The sequence below is a fragment of the Aulostomus chinensis genome, chromosome 11 (assembly GCF_037954235.1).
Source record: "Aulostomus chinensis isolate RoL2024-O1b breed Wild chromosome 11, RoL_Achi_v1.0, whole genome shotgun sequence".
NCBI classification, from domain to species: Eukaryota; Metazoa; Chordata; class Actinopteri; order Syngnathiformes; family Aulostomidae; genus Aulostomus; species Aulostomus chinensis.
The window spans coordinates 8,481,043-8,500,953 of record NC_141330.1 but is presented as its reverse complement, the minus strand read 5'-3'; the positions used below and the strand labels follow the sequence as shown (position 1 = coordinate 8,500,953).

General features: G+C 43.7%; 1 protein-coding gene across 1 annotated transcript; it reads left to right on the top strand.

Annotated features, from left to right (window-relative positions):
- The first annotated feature begins 35 nt into the window (after window positions 1–35).
- Window positions 36–19,746, top strand: megf8 (multiple EGF-like-domains 8). The gene is made up of 44 exons (XM_086218119.1): window positions 36–478; window positions 1,145–1,337; window positions 1,433–1,596; window positions 1,708–1,917; window positions 2,022–2,202; window positions 2,370–2,458; window positions 2,852–3,065; window positions 3,136–3,319; window positions 3,705–3,850; window positions 3,944–4,054; window positions 4,137–4,288; window positions 4,384–4,485; window positions 4,585–4,732; window positions 5,115–5,278; window positions 5,619–5,822; window positions 5,939–6,136; window positions 6,412–6,672; window positions 7,827–7,945; window positions 8,030–8,161; window positions 8,237–8,350; window positions 8,537–8,620; window positions 8,916–9,155; window positions 9,233–9,417; window positions 9,561–9,774; window positions 9,982–10,222; window positions 10,303–10,435; window positions 10,766–11,016; window positions 11,362–11,472; window positions 11,576–11,694; window positions 11,787–12,018; window positions 12,118–12,289; window positions 12,730–12,893; window positions 12,993–13,128; window positions 13,214–13,445; window positions 13,573–13,699; window positions 13,798–14,008; window positions 14,210–14,424; window positions 14,513–14,708; window positions 14,814–14,982; window positions 15,114–15,306; window positions 15,401–15,571; window positions 15,648–15,778; window positions 16,133–16,265; window positions 16,419–19,746. The coding sequence occupies exons 1-44, from the start codon at window positions 449–451 to the stop codon at window positions 17,913–17,915; spliced, it is 8,673 nt and encodes a 2,890-aa protein (XP_086074245.1). The 5' UTR covers window positions 36–448; the 3' UTR covers window positions 17,916–19,746.
- The last annotated feature ends 165 nt before the right edge of the window (window positions 19,747–19,911 follow it).

Below are 19,911 nucleotides of genomic sequence, written 5' to 3'. Positions count from 1 at the left end.
GGTTGACACCGCTGTCTTTTGTGTTGGCAACCATCGCTGCTGCCAGTCAGCCATGAACACAAAAACAATGGACATCTGTCCTCAGATAGACTGCTAGAACCTCTTCGATTTAGTCAGAATACTTTGTCGCTAGAATTCAGTATTGCATATCATGTAATAACATTTAGGAACATGAATCTTTTTGTTATAATGCCATGATAAGGACGGGTTCCTCTCAATGATGGCCGGTCCCGATGGATTTTGCAGCCACCGACGATTGCGCATCTGGATTTGGCTGAGCTCGCTAACAAGCTAGCTAGCAGACCGCAGTGTAGCCCCAGCTAGTGGCTGCGTTTTTGTAGAGTTTGTGAACCGCTAGCTAGACAGCTAGCTGCTAGGTTTGGAACAATTATTTACGCGAAGTTAGCTAATATTGTAGCTATCAGCAAAGGGGTCAGCGAAAATGTAAATGACCATGGGGCCAAAGAGACGGGAACTGGTAAGTAGGGTGCATATCTGCAAACCAGCCAGCTAACGGCCTTAGGCTGTTAACGGTGTTGGCTAGTTTCGCTCAGTTGCACTTTACATTAGCATTGTTGTGGTAGCCTGCGGTGATACTGTTGTCGCTGATATTTCTTATTTAATAACCTAATCTAATCATGTTAGATATAATAAAACAGAACTAATAAACGCTATGTCGGAATATGTTTTGTGTATGAGTGATGACATTTCTTGTGTTCGTTGGTTTAGTAAGCTCCTGTAGTGGTGCATTTAGCTAGCATTCTGCTTGCTAACAGGCTACAGCAGCAGATATTTCGTCTGGAGGCTGATTCTCAGAGAAGTACTCGTAGATTTGAGTCCATTTATTAATGACAGTGACTGTAATCTTGCATTTAAAGCAACCTGCTATGGAGACGGACCGTCCTCTTCATCGTCGCTGTCATTTCGTTCATAAAATCGTTCAGTTACATTACTTTTACGTCCATATGACATAATTTGCCTTACTCTATGGGGAGTTGTTATTTTGTATGGTATGTTGTCTACATCAGGTGACCTTAGAAGATTAGGATGAAATGCATGAGTTTGGACAGTATATTATATGCATATTGTAATGTGTCCATTGGAATTTGTATTAAATGAGCCAACTATTTCTGTGTATAATCAGGTGGTGCCAGTGATGGCCTCCCCCCTCCCAGTCTCCCTCATCCTTGTGGTGGTTCTGCTGTTGGCTGAGTTTCCTGTGTGCCAGACAGGGGACTGCAAAGGTCACAGGCAGGTTCTGAGGGGAACGCCAGGCTATGTCACAGATGGACCAGGAAACTACTCAGTCAATGGGAATTGCGAATGGCTGATAAAAGGTATTATAATGTTGTCTCTTGTCGTTTGGAGGGTTGGTAGTTTTATAGCAGGAGTTGGAGACTAATTGCATTTCCTCATTTCCTTCCGTTAACAGCTCCCAGCAACAGTCACCGCATTGTTTTGAATTTCACCTTCATGGACACCGAGTGTACCTATGATTACCTGTTTGTGTATGATGGAGACTCCTACCAGAGCCCTCTCCTAGCCAGTCTGAGTGGAAACACTCTGCCACAGCCTATTGAGGCCAAATCTGGCAAGGTACTTTTATGAAGACTTAAAAAACAACAACACCAACAAAAAAAAAAACATGAAACTTGACACATTCATAATATGGCAAAGTTCATAATAGTAGTCTCTTCCTTGTTCTAGATGCTGCTGCATCTCTTTAGTGATGCCAACTATAACCTCCTTGGCTTCAACGCAACCTACACCTTCTCTTTGTGCCCTGGAGCATGCGGTGGTCATGGACGGTGTGATTTATCCACATCCAAGTGCCACTGCCATCAGGGTTGGGGAGGAGTAGCTTGTACAACCCCTCTGTGCTCCCAGTCTTGCTCAGCTCATGGCCAGTGTGACAAGGTAAGCAAAGAGGAAGGCCATAAGCCTTGGTTATTTGAGTTGTGGACATTATTGGGACAATAATTTGTGGTCTTAAAAGATTCTCATTCCACATTTTGTCTCAGAGAGGAGAGCGTTGTCTGTGTAACCCAGGCTTTTTGGGTCACAGCTGCCAGCTTGGTCTCCATGACGACAGTGGGGCGGGGCAGTGGTTGCGTGTAAGTGAAGGAAACCCCTACACACCACCTAGGACAGGTTCTGCTGGCGTGTACCTGTCTTCCACTGGAGCCATGTACTTGTTTGGCGGTGAGAGCACCAGACAATTTCCAGCATGTTTCTTTAATATTTATAAAGTTGTAAGTTGAAATACTTATTCTATTTCAAAAGAGGGAAATTTTGGGAGGTTCGATTGAACAGTTCAGTTTGTTTAAGCTGCTGTAAGTGGCATTTATAACTGTTACTTTGTTTTCTAGGATTTGATCTGAACAGAGCCCTTGGTGACTTGATCAAATACAACTTTACCTCCAACCAGTGGGAAAGCAGGTCATACGGTCATTCTCCTGTAAGTTATTGCCTCTTCCTGAGCTTGCGTTTACTGTGTTTTCATCCAGGTAATTACCTTGGTTTCTGCAGTACCTGATTCCATATATGTGATATAAATGAGAAACTCAGTTCCTGTATTGTGGTTAAAGTATGAAAAAGACACCCTGTCACCACTGTAAGATTTCTTCAGAATAATCCTTTTGGATTATAATTGGGGAAATAACACGCACAGGGTTAGGAAAATTATTATCACAGAAGAGCAATGAAAGAAAAAGCAACTTATAAGAATGTCATAAATGTCTGAATTTGGAAGGGCAGAATTTGCATTACTGATTATGTGTGTGTGTGCATTGCAGTAATTTCTTTATTTTACTATTCCTCATTCTCTATTGCACTTTTTGTCTCTTGACAGGTGGCTCGTCACTCCCACACAGCAGTCGAGTGGTTAGGTAACATGGTTATCTTTGGTGGAGAACTAGCTAAGGGCCCCCTGGCCAGTGACGTTTGGATGTACCGGCCACTTAAGGATGACTGGCAACAGCTTGGCTTTTCAAATTCAGGGGGAGCTCCCAAACTGGCCAATCACGCAGCAGCCGTTGTAGACAGTTATCTCTATGTCTTTGGAGGTGGGTTTTGTTATTGTAATGTCACGTTACAGTGTAAGGAATAAATTCTTAAGCAGCTTTTATTCCCCAGGTCGCACAGAAGAGGACATGTTTTCCTCCACTCTATATCGCTTCAGCCTGCGTGGTTCTGGACGATGGGAAACTGTTCAGTCCACTGGTGGGAAGCCCCCAGCTACTGCTGGCCACTCTATGGTGTTCCACAGCCCTTCTAGGACTCTACTGGTCTACGGAGGTCACAGACCTACCACTGCCAGGTACCCACCCCTCTAATACAGAAAATAAATATGTGTAAAAAATTACTGCAGAGGTTTATTTATTGTTTCTATTGTGTAAATGATGAAGGGTAGTTTTGAGCATATGGATTTTTTTGGGGGGGGGGGTGCAAACATTGTATCAATGGGTTTCCCTCTTAAAACAGAATTATCACACACCTTTACATTAGGTCTCAAAACTTGACGAAACTTGTTAAATTAAGCACTAGAGGAAAAATAAAAGTAGCAAAGGAGGACATCATTTAAAAACAGTTCAGTAGGTGGTTATCAATGGAGTGTTCAGAGCAAAATATAATAAAGACAAATTTTAAACAAAAGCATAATGTGATATTGACTGTAAAGATACAATAATTGTCTTTTTTTCCAGGTTCAGTGTGAGAGTGAACAACACTGATGTATTTCACGTGGACAAACGGTTTTGGACATCCTTCCGCTCCCGTTACCCAGCAACAGGTCCCAGAGAGAGAGCCTTCCACTCAGCTACTGTCATTGGAAACTACATGGTGGTTTACGGTGGGCAGAGTGATGATAAATTAGCCAAGGAAGTACATTTTAGTCATTGTGTTCCTTTATCAAATTTCCTCCCTGTTTTTCTTTTAACATCAGGTGGCAACGTACATATTCACTACCAAGAGGAGAAGTGCTATGACGAAGAGATCTTCTTTTACCATTTGGGCTGTCACCAGTGGGTGTCCTCAGGGGAGAGATGGTCACTCAGTGAGTTCCTGTTTTTGTCAATGAATTCGTCTTACTGTCCATACTCACAAACAGAGCCTAAAAGTCTTTCATTTTATCAAAGATGGGGAGACTGTGAAGGGGCGCTACTCACATGTTGCTGCTGTGATGGAGGGACGTGTGCTGCTGGTTGCTGGGGGCTACAGTGGTGTTGCCCGTGGTGACCTGATGGCTTACAAAGTCCCTCTGTTTGTCAGTAGTGATCAAGGTGATAGGGTGAGTGTAAAATGCGGCAGAAAGCCAGACAAACACAGGAAAGAATGGAACATTTGTGAATTAAATTTCTGTGTTTATCTCTGGTACTGTAACAGGATGCTGTCTGTGCTGAGGCCCTGGATGAGAGCATGTGTCTTAAGAACCCAGAGTGCAGCTGGTGTGAAGGTCGCTGTCGAGAGTATCAGCCCACCAATCCGGTAACACTTCCCTTAGAATATGAAGAAATATACTAATAAATCCATTCTCACTTTGTGAGACACACAACCTTTATTTTGTTTTTGTTTTTTTGTTCACAGTGTGGCAGTACTGGTTGCCTTGGCCTGGCACGCTTCCTGTCTGACTGTCAGTCCTGTCTGGTGTTCAGTGGCACTCCAGCCTCTCTTGCTCGTGCTCCTGGTGAATTTGGCTGGTGTGTTCAGAATGAGTCCTGCCTGCCGGTGTCAGGTGAGACCCAGGGACGGAGGAAGGAGGGTAGAAAAAAACAGGCTGGGCCTTTTATATAGAATGAAAAGATGATGGGAGTTGACATGGGAGGGAACTAGAGTCATGTTAGGCGTGTGTCAGAGATGAAACATTGTGACTTGACTACACCTCTGGGAGATTGAACTGGCTACTCAGATCATGATTTGACTTGCCTGTTCAATTGTGTACTTCTGTTGGTGCAGTGAGATCATGTTGTTTTACTCCTTTTTAAACCGCGCCGAACAAGAGTCGCTGATCATGCTCATTTCGGTAAAGTCAGACGTTGAGAAAACTGCCGTATTATGAGGTTTTAAGAGGTCAGATGTGTTCCTTGTGTGCTGACCTCTCCCTCTCGGTCTCACAGAGCGAAGTGCGTGCCGTGTGGACCAGATCTCAGGGGCGTACGGCTGGTGGGGGGAGCGTACCCTTTTCCTAACCTCCCTCCACTCCTGTCGCACCGAGAACTATGTCCCGGGACTGCACCTGCTCACCTTCCAGCATCCCCGCAACGACTCCCAGCCTGACAAGGTACGGAGTCCAAATCTTAAGTGGTAACTGTACTAGCTGTGGTTGTTACTCCTTCCCTCTACTTATCCTTCCTTCCTTCCTTCCTGCATATTAACAATCTTTTGATTCTTTATATTTTATTGTTCATTTCTACTTTGTGCTCCTAACCTTCTTAACCTCTTATTCACTGTTCTTTGTTGTTTTTTTTCCTGTCTGTTTTGCAATGCACTCATAGAGAGGATTCCTTTTCAAAGTAGTTTGTCAAACTTGTGGAGGAGTTTGTAGAGAATAGTGCTTCTGTTGATGTGTTTCCACTTGCATCCATCGTCCACCATCCTCCATCCTCTTCACCCTTTGCTAGGTCTCCATCCTCCGCAGCACTACCATCATCCTTAGCCCCACAACAGAAATGGATGTAGCCCTGCAGTTCAGGGGCTTCATCCACCCACTCTGGGGGGCCCCTCCACCTGCACCCCCTCCCACTGAGACTGTCTCCATGTGGGCTCGAATCCAAAGGCTCCACTTTGAGGCTCGAATGGCAGCAGGACCCAACTCCAGTCGACTAGTGAGAAGAAATGCACATAACGCGCGCGCGCACACACACACACACACACACATATATAAATATGAAATTATTTCTAATACTAATGTCATCTGCCCTTTCTCTTTGTGTGGGAGCAGGAGCTGGTAGGTCGTTGGGCAGCTCAGCAGGAGAAAGAGTTAAAGCTGCTGGCTCGCACAGATGGGAACCGGCTGTTCTCGAACCTGACAAGGGGCAATCATTATCTTGTTCAGGCTGAGGGTTACCTTAACAACTCAGGCTCCGGACAGACCAGTGAAATGGCCCTAATCTGGAACAGAACGCTGCCGGGAGGGAGTGTGAGTAAACCCGTGCTTCTCTACAATAGTAGAAGGCTTGTTTGTGCATTAGCTTAGAAAGAAAGTAATTAAATTTTAAAAAGGAGTGTTCGGCAAAAGCAATAAGTGTGTATAATGTGTGTACATTTTTATTGAATAATCTAGCAATAGTTTGAATCACCAAAATAATTCTGTGTTATTTGTCATACATGGTCATTTTTTATCCTCACAATGAGCCTTCTTTAGTAGTGCAAGAGCCAGGACTGTCTTTACCTCTGAACTTGTTTTCTTTTCAGGAGATCTCCTTCCTGTTCTTAGAGCCCTACCGCTCAGGCTCCTGCTCTGGGTACCCGTCCTGTCTGGCCTGTCTCTCAGACCAGTCTTGTGGCTGGTGCCCGTCATTGTCCCGCTGTCTTCTGCGTGACAGTCCTGACCTTGAGCCCTGCCCCGAGGGCGAGAAGGTTGAAGGAAAAGGAGAAGCTCAGCACCATCTGCTGCTGGCACCTCAACACTGCACTTTGTGTGAAGAATACAGAGACTGCTCTGCTTGCACTCAGGTACATGACAGGAAGTTTTACAATGAAATGGTGAGAAGACATAAACCGATCTCAAGGACTGGCATGGCACCTCCCCAAGTTTTTTTTAAATAATTAGAATTGACTAAATTAACCAATAGAATGCACATGCGTACTTTACCCCAATATCAGTCCTTCCAGAAACATGCAGTTTTTTTTTTGTGTGATTGTTGTGAGCACAAATCCTTGTTTATGTGGCGCGTTTTCTTAAAAATTGATTTGGAATATGTGGTATATTTATGCAATTTTATGCAATGAAATTGCTAGAATTTGCAAAAAAATGCGGGAATTTGTAAAAACTGCCATTTGATGAATAGGAAAAAAGTGATCCCCAAACACTCTGTTCTCACCAGGCTACTACCTTAATGTAAAGAGTCATATCTGTTGCAGCTTTCTGATGATGTCACTTTACAACATTACCAAGGTAACTGGAGGAAAATGGCTGCTCTTGTGTGAGGGAAACGCAACATTTTTCAAGTTTCTGCGAAGATATGTGTGATTTTTTTGCAGCAAAAATGCGGGGATTAGGAAATCATGCAAGCCCCGCATATTTTGTGCATTTTCTGTGGAAATCAGTGATTTAGGTGGCAAAAGTGCAGAGTCTTTGAAAAAATATGGCTCATGCATAAATGTATGGACTTTGGCTGATTATGTGTTGAATAATGTGATCCCATAATTGCATTTTTCTGGAGGGACTGATATGTTCTGTCCTCTTGAGCTTGCTAGCGTTTTTCTTCATAAGTGTCTGCAATGCAGCGTTCTCCAAATGCTCGTCCTCATTGTTAGTCAGTGACCCACTCCAGCTCACTTGTGAAACAATGTCATATCATAATTGACAAAATCCATCAGGCATATTTCAGGATGTATTAAAATGTATTTCTTCCTTAAAAGCTTTCACCAAATATAGCTTATTTCATTACTTTCTTGAACTCAAGTAATAATGTAGATCAGTTAGTTCTCCATTCTGTCAGTATGATGTGCAAGTGCAAGTAGATGCCCCGATGACTGTAACTTTTCTAGTCACGACTATTCCATACAACTCTACTAGCTTGTTTCTCTTCACTTAATTTTTAATTTTTAATTCTTACAGTATAAATAAAATCTCACATATAATATAGAATATTTTCTTAATGCAGGACCCGTATTGCGAGTGGCAAATAAATTCCAGCAAGAAGGGTGACTATCAGTGCAGTCGAAGAGGAAGACTAGAGGGATCTATACGTAATTCAGGGGGCTGTCCAAAAGTCTGTAACCAGTAAGTTGAATATTTTTTCCTTTTTGTTAATTAAAAATTTCAATAGGACTTACAACTCACCTCATTGCATTTAATTCCTCAAAGGAGGAAGACATGTGGCGAGTGCCTCTCTAACTCCAGTCAGTGTGCGTGGTGTGAGTCAGCCCAGGCCTGCTTCTATTTTGCTGCCTACCTCACAAAATACCCCTACGGAGAGTGCAGGGACTGGTACGACAGGTATGGTGAACATTTAAACGTGGTGAGTAAACCTTTGTGCAAAAATAAAATAATTTTAATTTACTTCCTTAACAGCGTTCATTCAGTTCCCCAATGTAAGCAGTGTTCAGCTTTAACCACGTGCGTGGACTGCCTGCGAACATTCCAGTGTGGCTGGTGTGGTGACTACAATAATCCCACCATTGGAAAGTAAGTATTTCAAACATAGATAAATGTGTTTTCAAGCACGCTTTGAGAAAGTAGATGTATTGCAACCCACTACTTTTTCCAAATATAAATATTTTTGTCTGGTCAAAATTGACTGTAGCATTGAAAGTCATAGATTCTAAATAGTTTGTTTTGGTACTTGTTCCACATTCCCTCTCATTTTCTCAGATGTCTGAGGGGAGATTGGGCAGGAATGGATGACCCATCAGTGTATAACTGCAGCGTGGCTGTAGCTGAAGCTCGGGCTGCAAAGTAAGTTTTTTCAGCTGATGACAAAAGCTGTCTGTAATCATATTACTTTTTTTTTTTAAGACGAGTGCTTTTGTTACACCATTTCATACGAGTGAAACTGTGAGTGAAGAGAAGATTGAACCATCAGTGAGATCCATTTGTTATCATTACTCTAGGCAGATGACATAACTTTGACCAATCAATCAGTTTTCCCCTCTGAATGTGTTGATCTTAATGATAAACAGTAATTGATCATTTCTTTAATGAGCCAGAATCGCTTTAGGCTGCAACATCAATTCTTGCCCCACTTTCCCAGCCCTGAGCCCCAGACCTCGGCCCCACCTCGACCACTGGAAATGGAGATGGAGCTGGAGCACCTGGATGATGAAGAGCAAGATGCGATTTGGTCCTACCCTACCTGCCCTGATGTGGAAGAATGCAGGCTGGGTCTCCATAACTGTCACCCCTTCGCCACCTGCATCAACACCCCCACCTCCTATGAGTGCCACTGTGAAAGGGGCTACACAGGGGATGGCACTTTGCACTGCAACCAGACGTAAGAGTGTTAAATTTATAATCTATGCATCTGGATTTCCATAAGAAAGAGCTGAAAACAACGTCCTCCGCCTGTAGGTGCTACAACGAGTGTCGAGAGGGCCAGTGTAGTGGCAGCCCTCGGTTTGAGTGCGAATGCTCCCTGGGCTGGACCTCTGATCCTGCCACTCTGGTTCTGAGTGGTGTTGAATGTGATGTTGACTGTGGCTGCAACTTCCATTCCACCTGCATTACTGCACCAGGCATCTGTGATGAATGCCAGGGTGAGAGCTCAAAGGATCATGTTTCAGTTTTTGACTCCTAATAAACAGGTCAAGATAACAAGCCTCTTTAATCCCACACTGAGGGCTTTATGAATGAGCACTGCTTCAAATGTTCTTTTTTGACATTCTTGCTCTGTTTTCAGACTGGACAACAGGACCCCACTGTGAACACTGCCGTCCAGGTAGCTTTGGTTCTGCCCTGGCTGGTGGTAGTGGCTGTGTGCCATGTGAGTGTAATGGCCATGGTGACCCTCTCCGAGGGTACTGCCACAACCAGACAGGACAGTGCTACTGTGCACATAACACTCAGGGACCACACTGCGAGTCCTGCCTGCCTGGTTACTATGGAGACCCCAGGTAAAGAGATTTTAACATACACAAAAGACACTGTGTAGCTTTTAAACCCATTTAGTCCTGATGCAACCTACTGCAGCATTTTTTTCTCTCCACTACCTTGACTTAAATAAAGGAAGGGAGAATTATTGTGATGTAGTTTAAAGTTGGATATCAGTCTTTTCTATCAGTCTTTTCATAATTGGTCTACAATCTGACGTCCCTCCTCAGGAACAATGGTACATGCTACCGCCAGTGCCAGGGGCGTTCTGTGCTTCTCTCCTCCACCACCTCCGCTGCCATGCCCCTCTCCTCCTCCCTGGGATGGAGAAGTGGAACAGAGGGGAAAGGAGGACTTTCTCACTGCCTATGGGTCTTGTCTGTGACTGGGAACTTGGCACCCTGTCTCCCCAGACAGCTGTGCCCCCCTGTAGCCCTCACTCTACACCCAGACTCCCATACACACTGTAAAGTGAGTACAAGCATGAGCTGATTATACATGTATTGACGTTATTCATTAAGCATCTCCCTTACATCAACTTTGTTTTGCAGAGCTCCTACGTTTATGTGTTTGATGGCCTCCCTCGTTTTCTGAGCAATGGAGTCATTCATTCAGATCACAACCTGATTGGAGCTTTTTGTGGCACCACAAGGACTCAGCCTGTCACAGTTGAGGCTACCTCAGGTACCAATCCATATCGTAGTTCATAAAAACACTAGTAGCAGACTCTGAGTCACAAAGTGTATTACAGCCGCATCGAAAAAAAATTGAGCTGTTGAAGCGTTTTGTTCGCTTACCATACCTTGCTTCCATCAATAATTTAACTAACAGATCATTTAAACTTTTGCCATCCGAGAAGGCATTATGATGCATTGTCAACGGTGAAAACTTGTCATTTAAACTGCTAACATAATCTGGTTGTGTTATTACTGATCCGTAAATGTCAGGTAAACTTCAAGACTGTGAAGTCATTGTGTCTCTTATTTAGTGTTGTATTTTCTCTTCTACCACCAGGTGTGATCTCAGTCTACTTTGAAGCCAACGTGTCCTCAAACAAACCTCAAGGCTTCAATGCATCTTTCTGGGTGCGGCAGTGTCACCAGAGCTCTGACGAGGGTGATGAGGGAACACCTGTGTGCCCAGGTGGGGCCCAGTGCCAGGGAGGGCTTTGCCAGTGCCCCCAGGGATATGGAGGACCTCACTGTGACCGACCTATGTGTCCTCAGGACTGTGGAGTAACAGAGGGGAGAGGAGCATGTAATATAGTAAGCAGAGTACAAATAGTTAAATCTTCCAAGTTGTTCTTTGGTAGAGATTTCTTGGACTTTTTAAACATTTGTGGATGAAAGGAGCATGGATATTAAATGAAACTTTTCAGTTTCAGTGTGCTAATAACAATAGATTTTCTGTAGCTTTATAATGTTTTCCATTCAATGTTTTGTCCAATATGATCCTCGGCTATAAAAAGACATTGATCCGTGGAATAATTTGTCTGATTGATGACATTGATAATTCATGTCACACATCCTGACACTAAACCAATTATTCAGGTAATTAAGACTAAGAAACAAATGTTTATAGACTGATGGTCAACATATTTATGTTTTCAGTCGCTGGGCGTGTGTGTGTGCTCAGACAGCTGGGCTGGCTCAGACTGTTCTGTTCCTCGGGACGCCAACAGCCTTGTCTGGGAAACACTGCTGGACACCCAGTTGACAATGGTAGGTGATGAATGTAGTTACACAAACACCTTTAAAATCATTAACAAGCACAATTTATCAATTATGACCCCAGCATATATTTACTCACATATTTTCTTCACAGAACCAGGCTCACAGGTTTCTCCATCGGATGGGCCACTCTCTGGTGTCTGGGCCTCAGGGCAACCTCTGGATGTATGGAGGACTTTCTCTATCAGAGGGTATTCTGGGAAATATCTACAGGTAGGTATGCATAATAAGAGATTGTAGAGGTGTGCGTCCAGTTTTTCATGTGAGGGAACAAATTCATTGCATGTTCATCCATTTTGGGTCAGATATTCTGTGTTAGAGCGCCGTTGGACTCAAATGTTGACGAGCTCAGTTGATGAAGGTTCCACACCCAGCCCTCGCTATCACCACGCCTCTGCACTGCTTACCACTCATGAGTCTGGGAACAATGGAGCCAGTCACAACTTCATGCTAGTGGTTGGCGGAGTCACTGAAAACTCTGTTGCCATGGACACCTGGAGTCTCAACCTCAGCAGTTTAGTCTGGAGAGAGCACAAGGTTAAAATAGATTTATTCTGGAAATACTCGATATCCAGATATATCTGCATATTCTTACATGTGTCTCAAACCTATTTAATTGCTCCCTACTTCTCACAGAGCATAGTGCTTCCCCCAGTGGCAGGCCATACTCTGACTGTACGTCGAGACACGTCTGTGCTATTAATAGGAGGTTACTCTCCTGAGAACGGCTTCAACCACCACCTGCTGGAGTTCAGCCCTCATACTGGAAACTGGACCATTGCCCCACACACTGGAACACCACCTACAGGTTTTTGAGTCCTCAAATTTATGCTTCACAATTGATTCATAGTTTTCATACTCTGCAGCAGAGAGAGCTGTGGTCAGATTCATTGTGTTTTTGGGAAGCCTGTATTCTTCCCAGGAACATAATATCTCAGTACCATACTTGACACAAATTTGTGTTCAATTTCACTGTGGTAGTTCAATGCTTCACAAAACCACTCACTCCTGGCCATTATTAAATGCCTTGTCAGTAACACATTGTAAGTTCCATTTCACTAAAAAAAGCTGAAAATAATGTTGTAAATTCCTGCAGTACACACAGTTTATTATGATTACTGTTAGTGTTAGAACACAGACAAAGTCGGTATTACATTTTAAAAATGTAAAAAGCAGAAAACGTGTTGGATAGCTGCTGTGTCAATGCTCCTCTCAGCATTTTCCATATCCCGTGTGTTGTAAATGTAGGTTTATACGGCCACTCAGCAGTCTACCACGAGCAGACAGATGCCATTTATGTTTTTGGAGGCTACCGTTTTCATGTGGAGACGGTGGAGCCTTCAGGAGAACTCTACAGTCTGTACTACCCAAACCTCACCTGGTCTCTTCTGGTCCCCTCACAGGGTAATAAGGTAAGATATTGAACTCATGTAGTCTCTGTCAGTAAAAAGACCAGAAAATAATTCATAGGCAACTCATCTATTGCTGCTGTATCATCTCTTCTCTTTTAGCCCCTCTCCCGTTTCTTCCATGCTGCAGCCTTGATTAAAGACACTATGGTTGTTGTTGGAGGCAGAACAGAGACAGAAGATTACAGTAACACTGTCTCCCTGTACCAGATTAACTGCAACACCTGGATACAGCCAGGTAGCTGTCTTAACGTCTTTCTGCTGCTTCATTTAAGGCAAAATTTTAACTTATGACTTAACCATTATACATTTCTTTCTTTCAGTGTCTGCCACAGGTGATCCAGTCAATCGCTCAGTGTCTCTGGCCATGACTAGCTGGGATGGCCGTCTTTTCCTTTCAGGAGGTTTCAATGGTGTCACCTTGGGACGGTTGCTAACCCTGACGGTGCCCTCTGACCCCTGTTCTCTGATGGCCACTCCAGAGGCCTGCAACATCACCACTGGAAGCTGCATTTGGTGCAGGGGAACCTGTGCATCCTCTGACACTGCTGAAAGGTGATATATATTCAAGTCAAAGCAGCTCTGTAAATGAGAATGATAACTCTTTTTATGGTTCTCATGTACAGCTACTCAAGAACTAAATTGTGCCCTTCTCTCAATTCTGTCCCACGCTCACCATCAGAATGGGCTGTTTCACTGGCCAGTCTCCCTGTTCCCCTACACCCCGTCAGCCAGATCAGTGCCGCAGACTTAAGACCTGTAGTGAATGCCTCGCCCGACATCCCAAGACATTCTCTAGTCCTTCAGAGGTAACATAACGCTCCCAACTCAACTCAATCACTAGCTCCAATAAAATGGCTTTGTTAGTGTTAACTAAAAATGGGTCTTGATTTTTTTTTTTTTTTAGGCTGCTTTGCAGTGTAAGTGGTGCACAAACTGTCCAGAAGGAGCCTGTATCAGCAGCTCTGTTAGCTGTACATCTGAACATGACTGTCGGATTAACCAGCGAGAGATCTTCCTCTCAAGCAACTGCACGGAAACCAGCTGTGAGGCCTCTGACTGCCCCAAGTGTACAGCCTCTGGAAAGTGCATGTGGACACGCCAGTTCAAACGCACAGGTGCTGAATTTACTGCAGTCCTTTTTCCATATTTTATTTTAATAAAAATCTTTTGAGAGTACATTTGAATATTACATTTGACTGCTATGACAATATATCAGGCAGACTTAAAGGTTTCATTTTCAGTTTTTGCAACCTGTGAGTGTTTTTTTTTTTTACTATTCCAGTAGACCAAATAATAGAATGTTTTAATTTTTCCAGGCGAAACAAGGCGCATCCTAAGTGTGAATCCCACCTACGACTGGACCTGTTTCAGTTATGCCCTGCTCAACGTCTCACCAATGCAAGTGGAGTCATCTCCCCCTCTGCCGTGTCCTCCTCCCTGCCACACCCTCCATAACTGCAGCCTCTGCCTGGGGTCCAGGGGCTCTGATGGGGGCTGGCAGCATTGCGTGTGGAGCATGGCTCTGCAGAAGGTGGGACACCCTGCTAGTGGTTCACATTATTTGTGTTGTTATAATAAACAAATGGTCATGTACGACTAACTTATCTTCCCTTTTGCAGTGCATGAGTCCATCTTTTGTACCACTACGATGTGAAGCTGGTCAGTGTGGTCGTCTTCTTTCTGGGGGGGATTCCTGCTCTCCCCAGTGTGCCCAGCTCACCCAGTGCTCCCAGTGCATTGCCAGGCCTCAGTGTGGCTGGTGTGCTTTATGGAGTGGCAATGGGGCAGGACGGTGCCTGCAGGGAGGGATTGATGGTGAGAAATATCTTGTGTTTTTCTGCACATAGGGAGCTGAGAGTGTCAGAGTGAACTAATGTCCCATTGTTTTAACTTGTTTTGGTCACCTCCCTCCTCTCCCAGGTGTGAGTGAGGGCGTTTGCCACCTGAGGAACAGCAGCTGGTCTTTCCTCCACTGCCCAGAGGAGGACGAGTGTGCGAATGGCCATCACCACTGCAACAGCACCCAGGACTGCCATGACCTACCACAGGGATACCACTGCACTTGCAAACAGGGTTATATACTCAGCAGGTGAGATCACTGGCTACCTGTTAAAAACACTATGTGACTGCATTGGTCAATATTTGACCAAGCATTTGATACTGTCTATTGTGACAATTACTGCAGATGTTTCACTTGGTTTCTTTTGTGTTTTCCCACAGTGTCTCTGGTCAGTGTGAGCCAGTGTGTGCACAGGGCTGTGTCAACGGGACGTGTGTCTCTCCAGGAGTTTGCCAGTGTCACTTTGGCTTCGTGGGGGACAACTGCTCATCTCAGTGCAGCTGCAACAAACACAGCAACTGTGCAAGTGTTACAAAGCCAGACGTTTGCCTCGAATGCCACAACAACACCATTGTAAGTACTGATAGAAAAAAAAACAACCTTTAAAAACCTGAAAAAGACTCTTTTCTCATCCACTGGTGTGTAATGATTTCTCTTCTAAATCTAGGGCAAGCATTGTGAGAAGTGTAAGCCTCTGTTTGTGGGCTCTGCGAAGGGAGGTGGCACCTGTCGTCCATGTCGCGAGTTTTGCAGGGGAAACAGTGCTGTGTGTCTGTCCCGGGATGAACATAAGAAAGCTCTAGAGAACCCACGGTTCTTGCCCCTGGACCCCAACAACGTAAGTGACTGCCCTCCTTGAGTTTATGTAAAGTGACACCATCAAGGTAGTTTTATTTTTCTCTCTCTCTTTTCAGATTCTTAACTTGGTGTCAGAGGGTCCCACAGAAGAGAATGCGGTGTGTGTGAACTGCCAAAACAACAGTGTGGGTGACAAGTGTGAGAGCTGCCTCAGTGGCTACTTCCTTCTGCAGGGGAAGTGCGAAAAGTGAGTAATTTTCAGTATCTGATATCAAAGGTTCCTGTTTTTATGTATTCAAAAGTTAATTTTCTTTTTATATATATATATGTATATTGTATATATATATTTTATTTATTTATTTATGTGTCAATTTGTAATCTTTTATCATTGTAAATCACAAACATGCTCATTTGCCTGTAATTTATTCTGTAGACAATTTTTGAATCTATATTTTGCATCACAGTGTGATTATTAAAAAATGCCGCAGTGAAACTAAAGTTATAGACAGAGACAAATCCCTTCTTATGTCAGAGTGATTGTTTCTAAATAAAATTACATCAGTATAATTTGTATATACTACTAATAGTATTTTGATTTCAGGTGTCAGTGTAATGGTCATGCAGACACATGCAATGAGCATGATGGCACAGGTTGCCCATGTCAAAACAACACAGAGACCTCCTCCTGTCTCAGTAATCCTCAGAATGACCGGAAAGACTGCTACAGGCAGCAGGTACGAACACGCTTGGAGCAATTTAATGTGTGTCTGCGTCAATAAAAGCAGTATTTGAAAAAGAAAAAGTTTCAAAGTGGGCAATAGTACATAAAGTAGAGATGTAAGAACGTTTACAGTCTCTTTTGTTAATGTTGTTTTTTTCTGTCTCAGTGTGCCAAGTGCAAAGACTCCTTCAATGGCACTCCAGTGAATGGGCGCCAGTGCTACCGGCAGTTTAACGTGGATACAGAGTGCTGCTTTGATCCTACGTCCCAGACCAACTGCTTCCATGATCCCACCATTCGCAACCTCCCTAGGGGGCGCACTGTGTTCTTCGCTGCCCAGCCAAAATTCACTAATGTGGACATTCGGGTAACAATTGACGTTACCTTTGGTGAGGTTGAAGTGTACGTGTCCAACTCTCATGACACCTTCATCGTGGATGTAGACCGGCACACAGGGATTCATTCCATCAAGATCGAGGAGGAATCGGCGACTCGGGGAACAACAACTGGGGTAGACAAGGATTCACCTCCTTCCCCTATAAAGGTGTTTGCCAACGGCTCCTCCAATCTGGGAAGTCCGGTTCTTTCCCATAACCCATTGCAGCTTCAAGCAAAATCTCCAGGAGCAGAGAGAGAGATTAGGGAGGAGCGCGCTGAAGGACTCATCACCTACATCACTGTGTGGAAACCACAGACAGTGCTGATTGTCCGCAGTGTACGGGATCGTGTAGTCATCACTTTCCCTCATGAGGTGCACTCGCTGAAATCCAGCCGCTTCTACATTGCCCTTAGAGGTGTGGGAATAGGGGACGGACAGGGGGAGTCCCAGGGCCTGCTTTTTTTGCGACAGGACCAAGCCCACATTGATCTTTTTGTTTTCTTTTCTGTTTTTTTCTCGTGCTTTTTCCTCTTCTTGTCCGTCTGCGTCCTTTTGTGGAAGGTTAAGCAGTTCCTTGATTTCCGTCGGGAGCAGCGTCGCCACATCCAAGAGATGACTAAGATGGCATCTCGGCCCTTTGCCAAACTTACCATATACTTGGAGCCAGAGGAGCCTCAGCTCATCTACTTGCCTTCTTCTGGTGGAGGGGTGGGGGGCAGCACTGTATCACTTGCCCATCCCCGCACAGGCAAGTTAGGAGGTGTGATGGTGGGCCAGAGGGGGAGGCCAGGAGCTGTCTCCTACAAACATGACCTAGGCTCTGGGCCCACAGCCCATCACCACCATCACCTCACCCTGAGTGGGGGCAACAGCGGCCAGCACCTGCCACTGCACTACCTGAACACCCACCACTATGCCAGCACCACTGCTGGTACCCCAGCCTCACATCAACACCACCCATCAACTTACAGTGGCTACCAGCACTTTTGCCGCTCTGACCCCTTCCTGTCTCAGCTCATGGGCTTCTCCTACTCCTCCTTTAAGGTAGGGCCCATCACCCTGGAGCCCACGGATGATGGCATGGCCGGGGTGGCCACTGTCCTCTTCCAGCTGCCTGGGGGTGTCTTGGCTCCAAATCGTGCCTGTTTGGGCTCTGCACTGGTTACTCTGCGTCAGAACCTGCAAGAATACTGTGGCCATGGCAACGGAGGGGGGCACCCAGGGGCAGGTGTGGGGCGCAAGGGGCTGCTGGGGCATCAGCACCTTACTACTATGGCTATGTAGGGAAATGACTAAAATATCTAAATAAAAGAAGAAGAGAATGAAAGTAGATTGGATAAATCTGTAAAGTATTTGTTAAAAAAAAAGTAAATTCTTGTGAAAGAAACATAGCAGCGAGGCAAAGTCCAAAAAAGAGAGTTATGTTAGTCACCTGTGGTGAGCAAGAGTTGTACATACACTGTATAATGCATTAAGTGTCTTTATTGTATTATGTATTGCTAAACTGTATTTCAGAGCTTCACATGACCAAGCCAGCTGTCTTTAGAATGCACTACAACTGCGATACGTATCAACAAAACAATGTTGCATCCTGTCTGTGATCACTGAAGAGGTATGAGCACACAACACAACAGTCAGTCTCATACAAAGACTGAAGCTGGACTGTTGTTAAAATTCTTGTCATTGACCAACAGAGATGTTAGGAAAGACATCCGTTTCACTCTGGAACCAACATGTGCTTTATACCCAAAAGAAGTGACAATCAAATCTGACATTGAGAACAAGAGACTTTACAGTGTAATGTGCAAGATGCTGATTGTCAGTGCAGGAAAAAAAAAAGTCAAAGTTGCTTGTGAGATGGTTTTTATATCGTAGTCAACACGAGTGATCTATAATTGTAACTCAGTATATGGCAGGCTTCTAAGATGTTACACAGACGCAAATCGTTGAGTATATTTTTGCATATTCATCCACCTGCTCTGTTACATTGTGTTTTTTTCTGCTCATCTGCCTTCTCCTCTTGCCTTGTCTGTGAGTCAGCCGGCTCACACTTAAAACTTGTGTTAATGGAAATGGAAATGTGCGACGACGTTCCTGGAGCACGTAAAGACAACAATATATGTAACATTTTGTTTCATATATTTTTTTCTTGTTTAAAAAAGATATGAAGGATGTTTCCAATAGCTTTCAGTTGTCTAAACAATAATAAATTAAAATATTGACAGAGTTCGTCCATTGAAATGAAGACAGAGGCATCTTCATTTCTGTCGTGAAATGTATGTTTGGCTAGTTTTGCTGGACTGCTTTTTTTTCAGGCAACTTGTCTGCATATGTGATTGTATTAGCCAATCATAGATGCAATTTGATTAAAAAAACAGCAACAATGGGACATGGTTAAAACATGTTTGGAAAGTGTTACTACATGAGAAGTACAGTGAAAATGGAAAGAGTTATCGTAGAGCGTTCTCCTGGTGAGAGATTGTGACAGCATTATTAAATGCAGTGAGACTGAAATACATGTTCTCGGGTTGGGGGTGAAGTTAGTATTATTTTTGTTTTCCTTTTTGCACTGCACAGAGACGATGAGCCCCATTTTTCATGTGAATACTAAAGAGGCGGTGTCGTCCTACCTTAGTCGAAGGATGACACACTGAGGAACTCAGAATGGTGCTACCGGATTTATATCAAAGCAAGTTTTGTCATGAACTCACAGTATATTTAAGTGAACTAAAATTCAATTAAATACTGTCACTATTTATAACAGCCACCCACGAATAAGCATTCATATTTTTTTGTTAATGTATCATTGTGTATGTTTTTTTAACATACTTTTTTTTGTATATAACTTTCGTTGTGTTTGTTTTTGTTTGTTTTCAAAGAAGGGAACAGTGTTGTACAGAAGGTATCTGTCCTGAGTCAGATGAAATAAAGTCTGTGGAATATAATTGTGGTGTATAATTTCTGGTTGATGTGAAAAAAGGCTGCTAAAATATGTAACTGCTATAGTAAATACATGGCCAAAACTACATGGAAGCAGGCGATCCGATGCTTTTTATTTGAACACTGACATTTAGACCTGAAAATTGGCTGTAAACTGTGTGTCAAACTTATTAGTAGCTAACAGCATTTTTTCCAAAAAAAAAAAAATTCTGCAGTTTTCAAACTATTAAATAAATACAATGTGATCAAAACAACTTTCATATGATTCCTTTATTATGTCCCTCAAACAAAAGAAGTTTTCCAGGTTAAGCGAAAACTGAATGCGACATTAACCAAATAA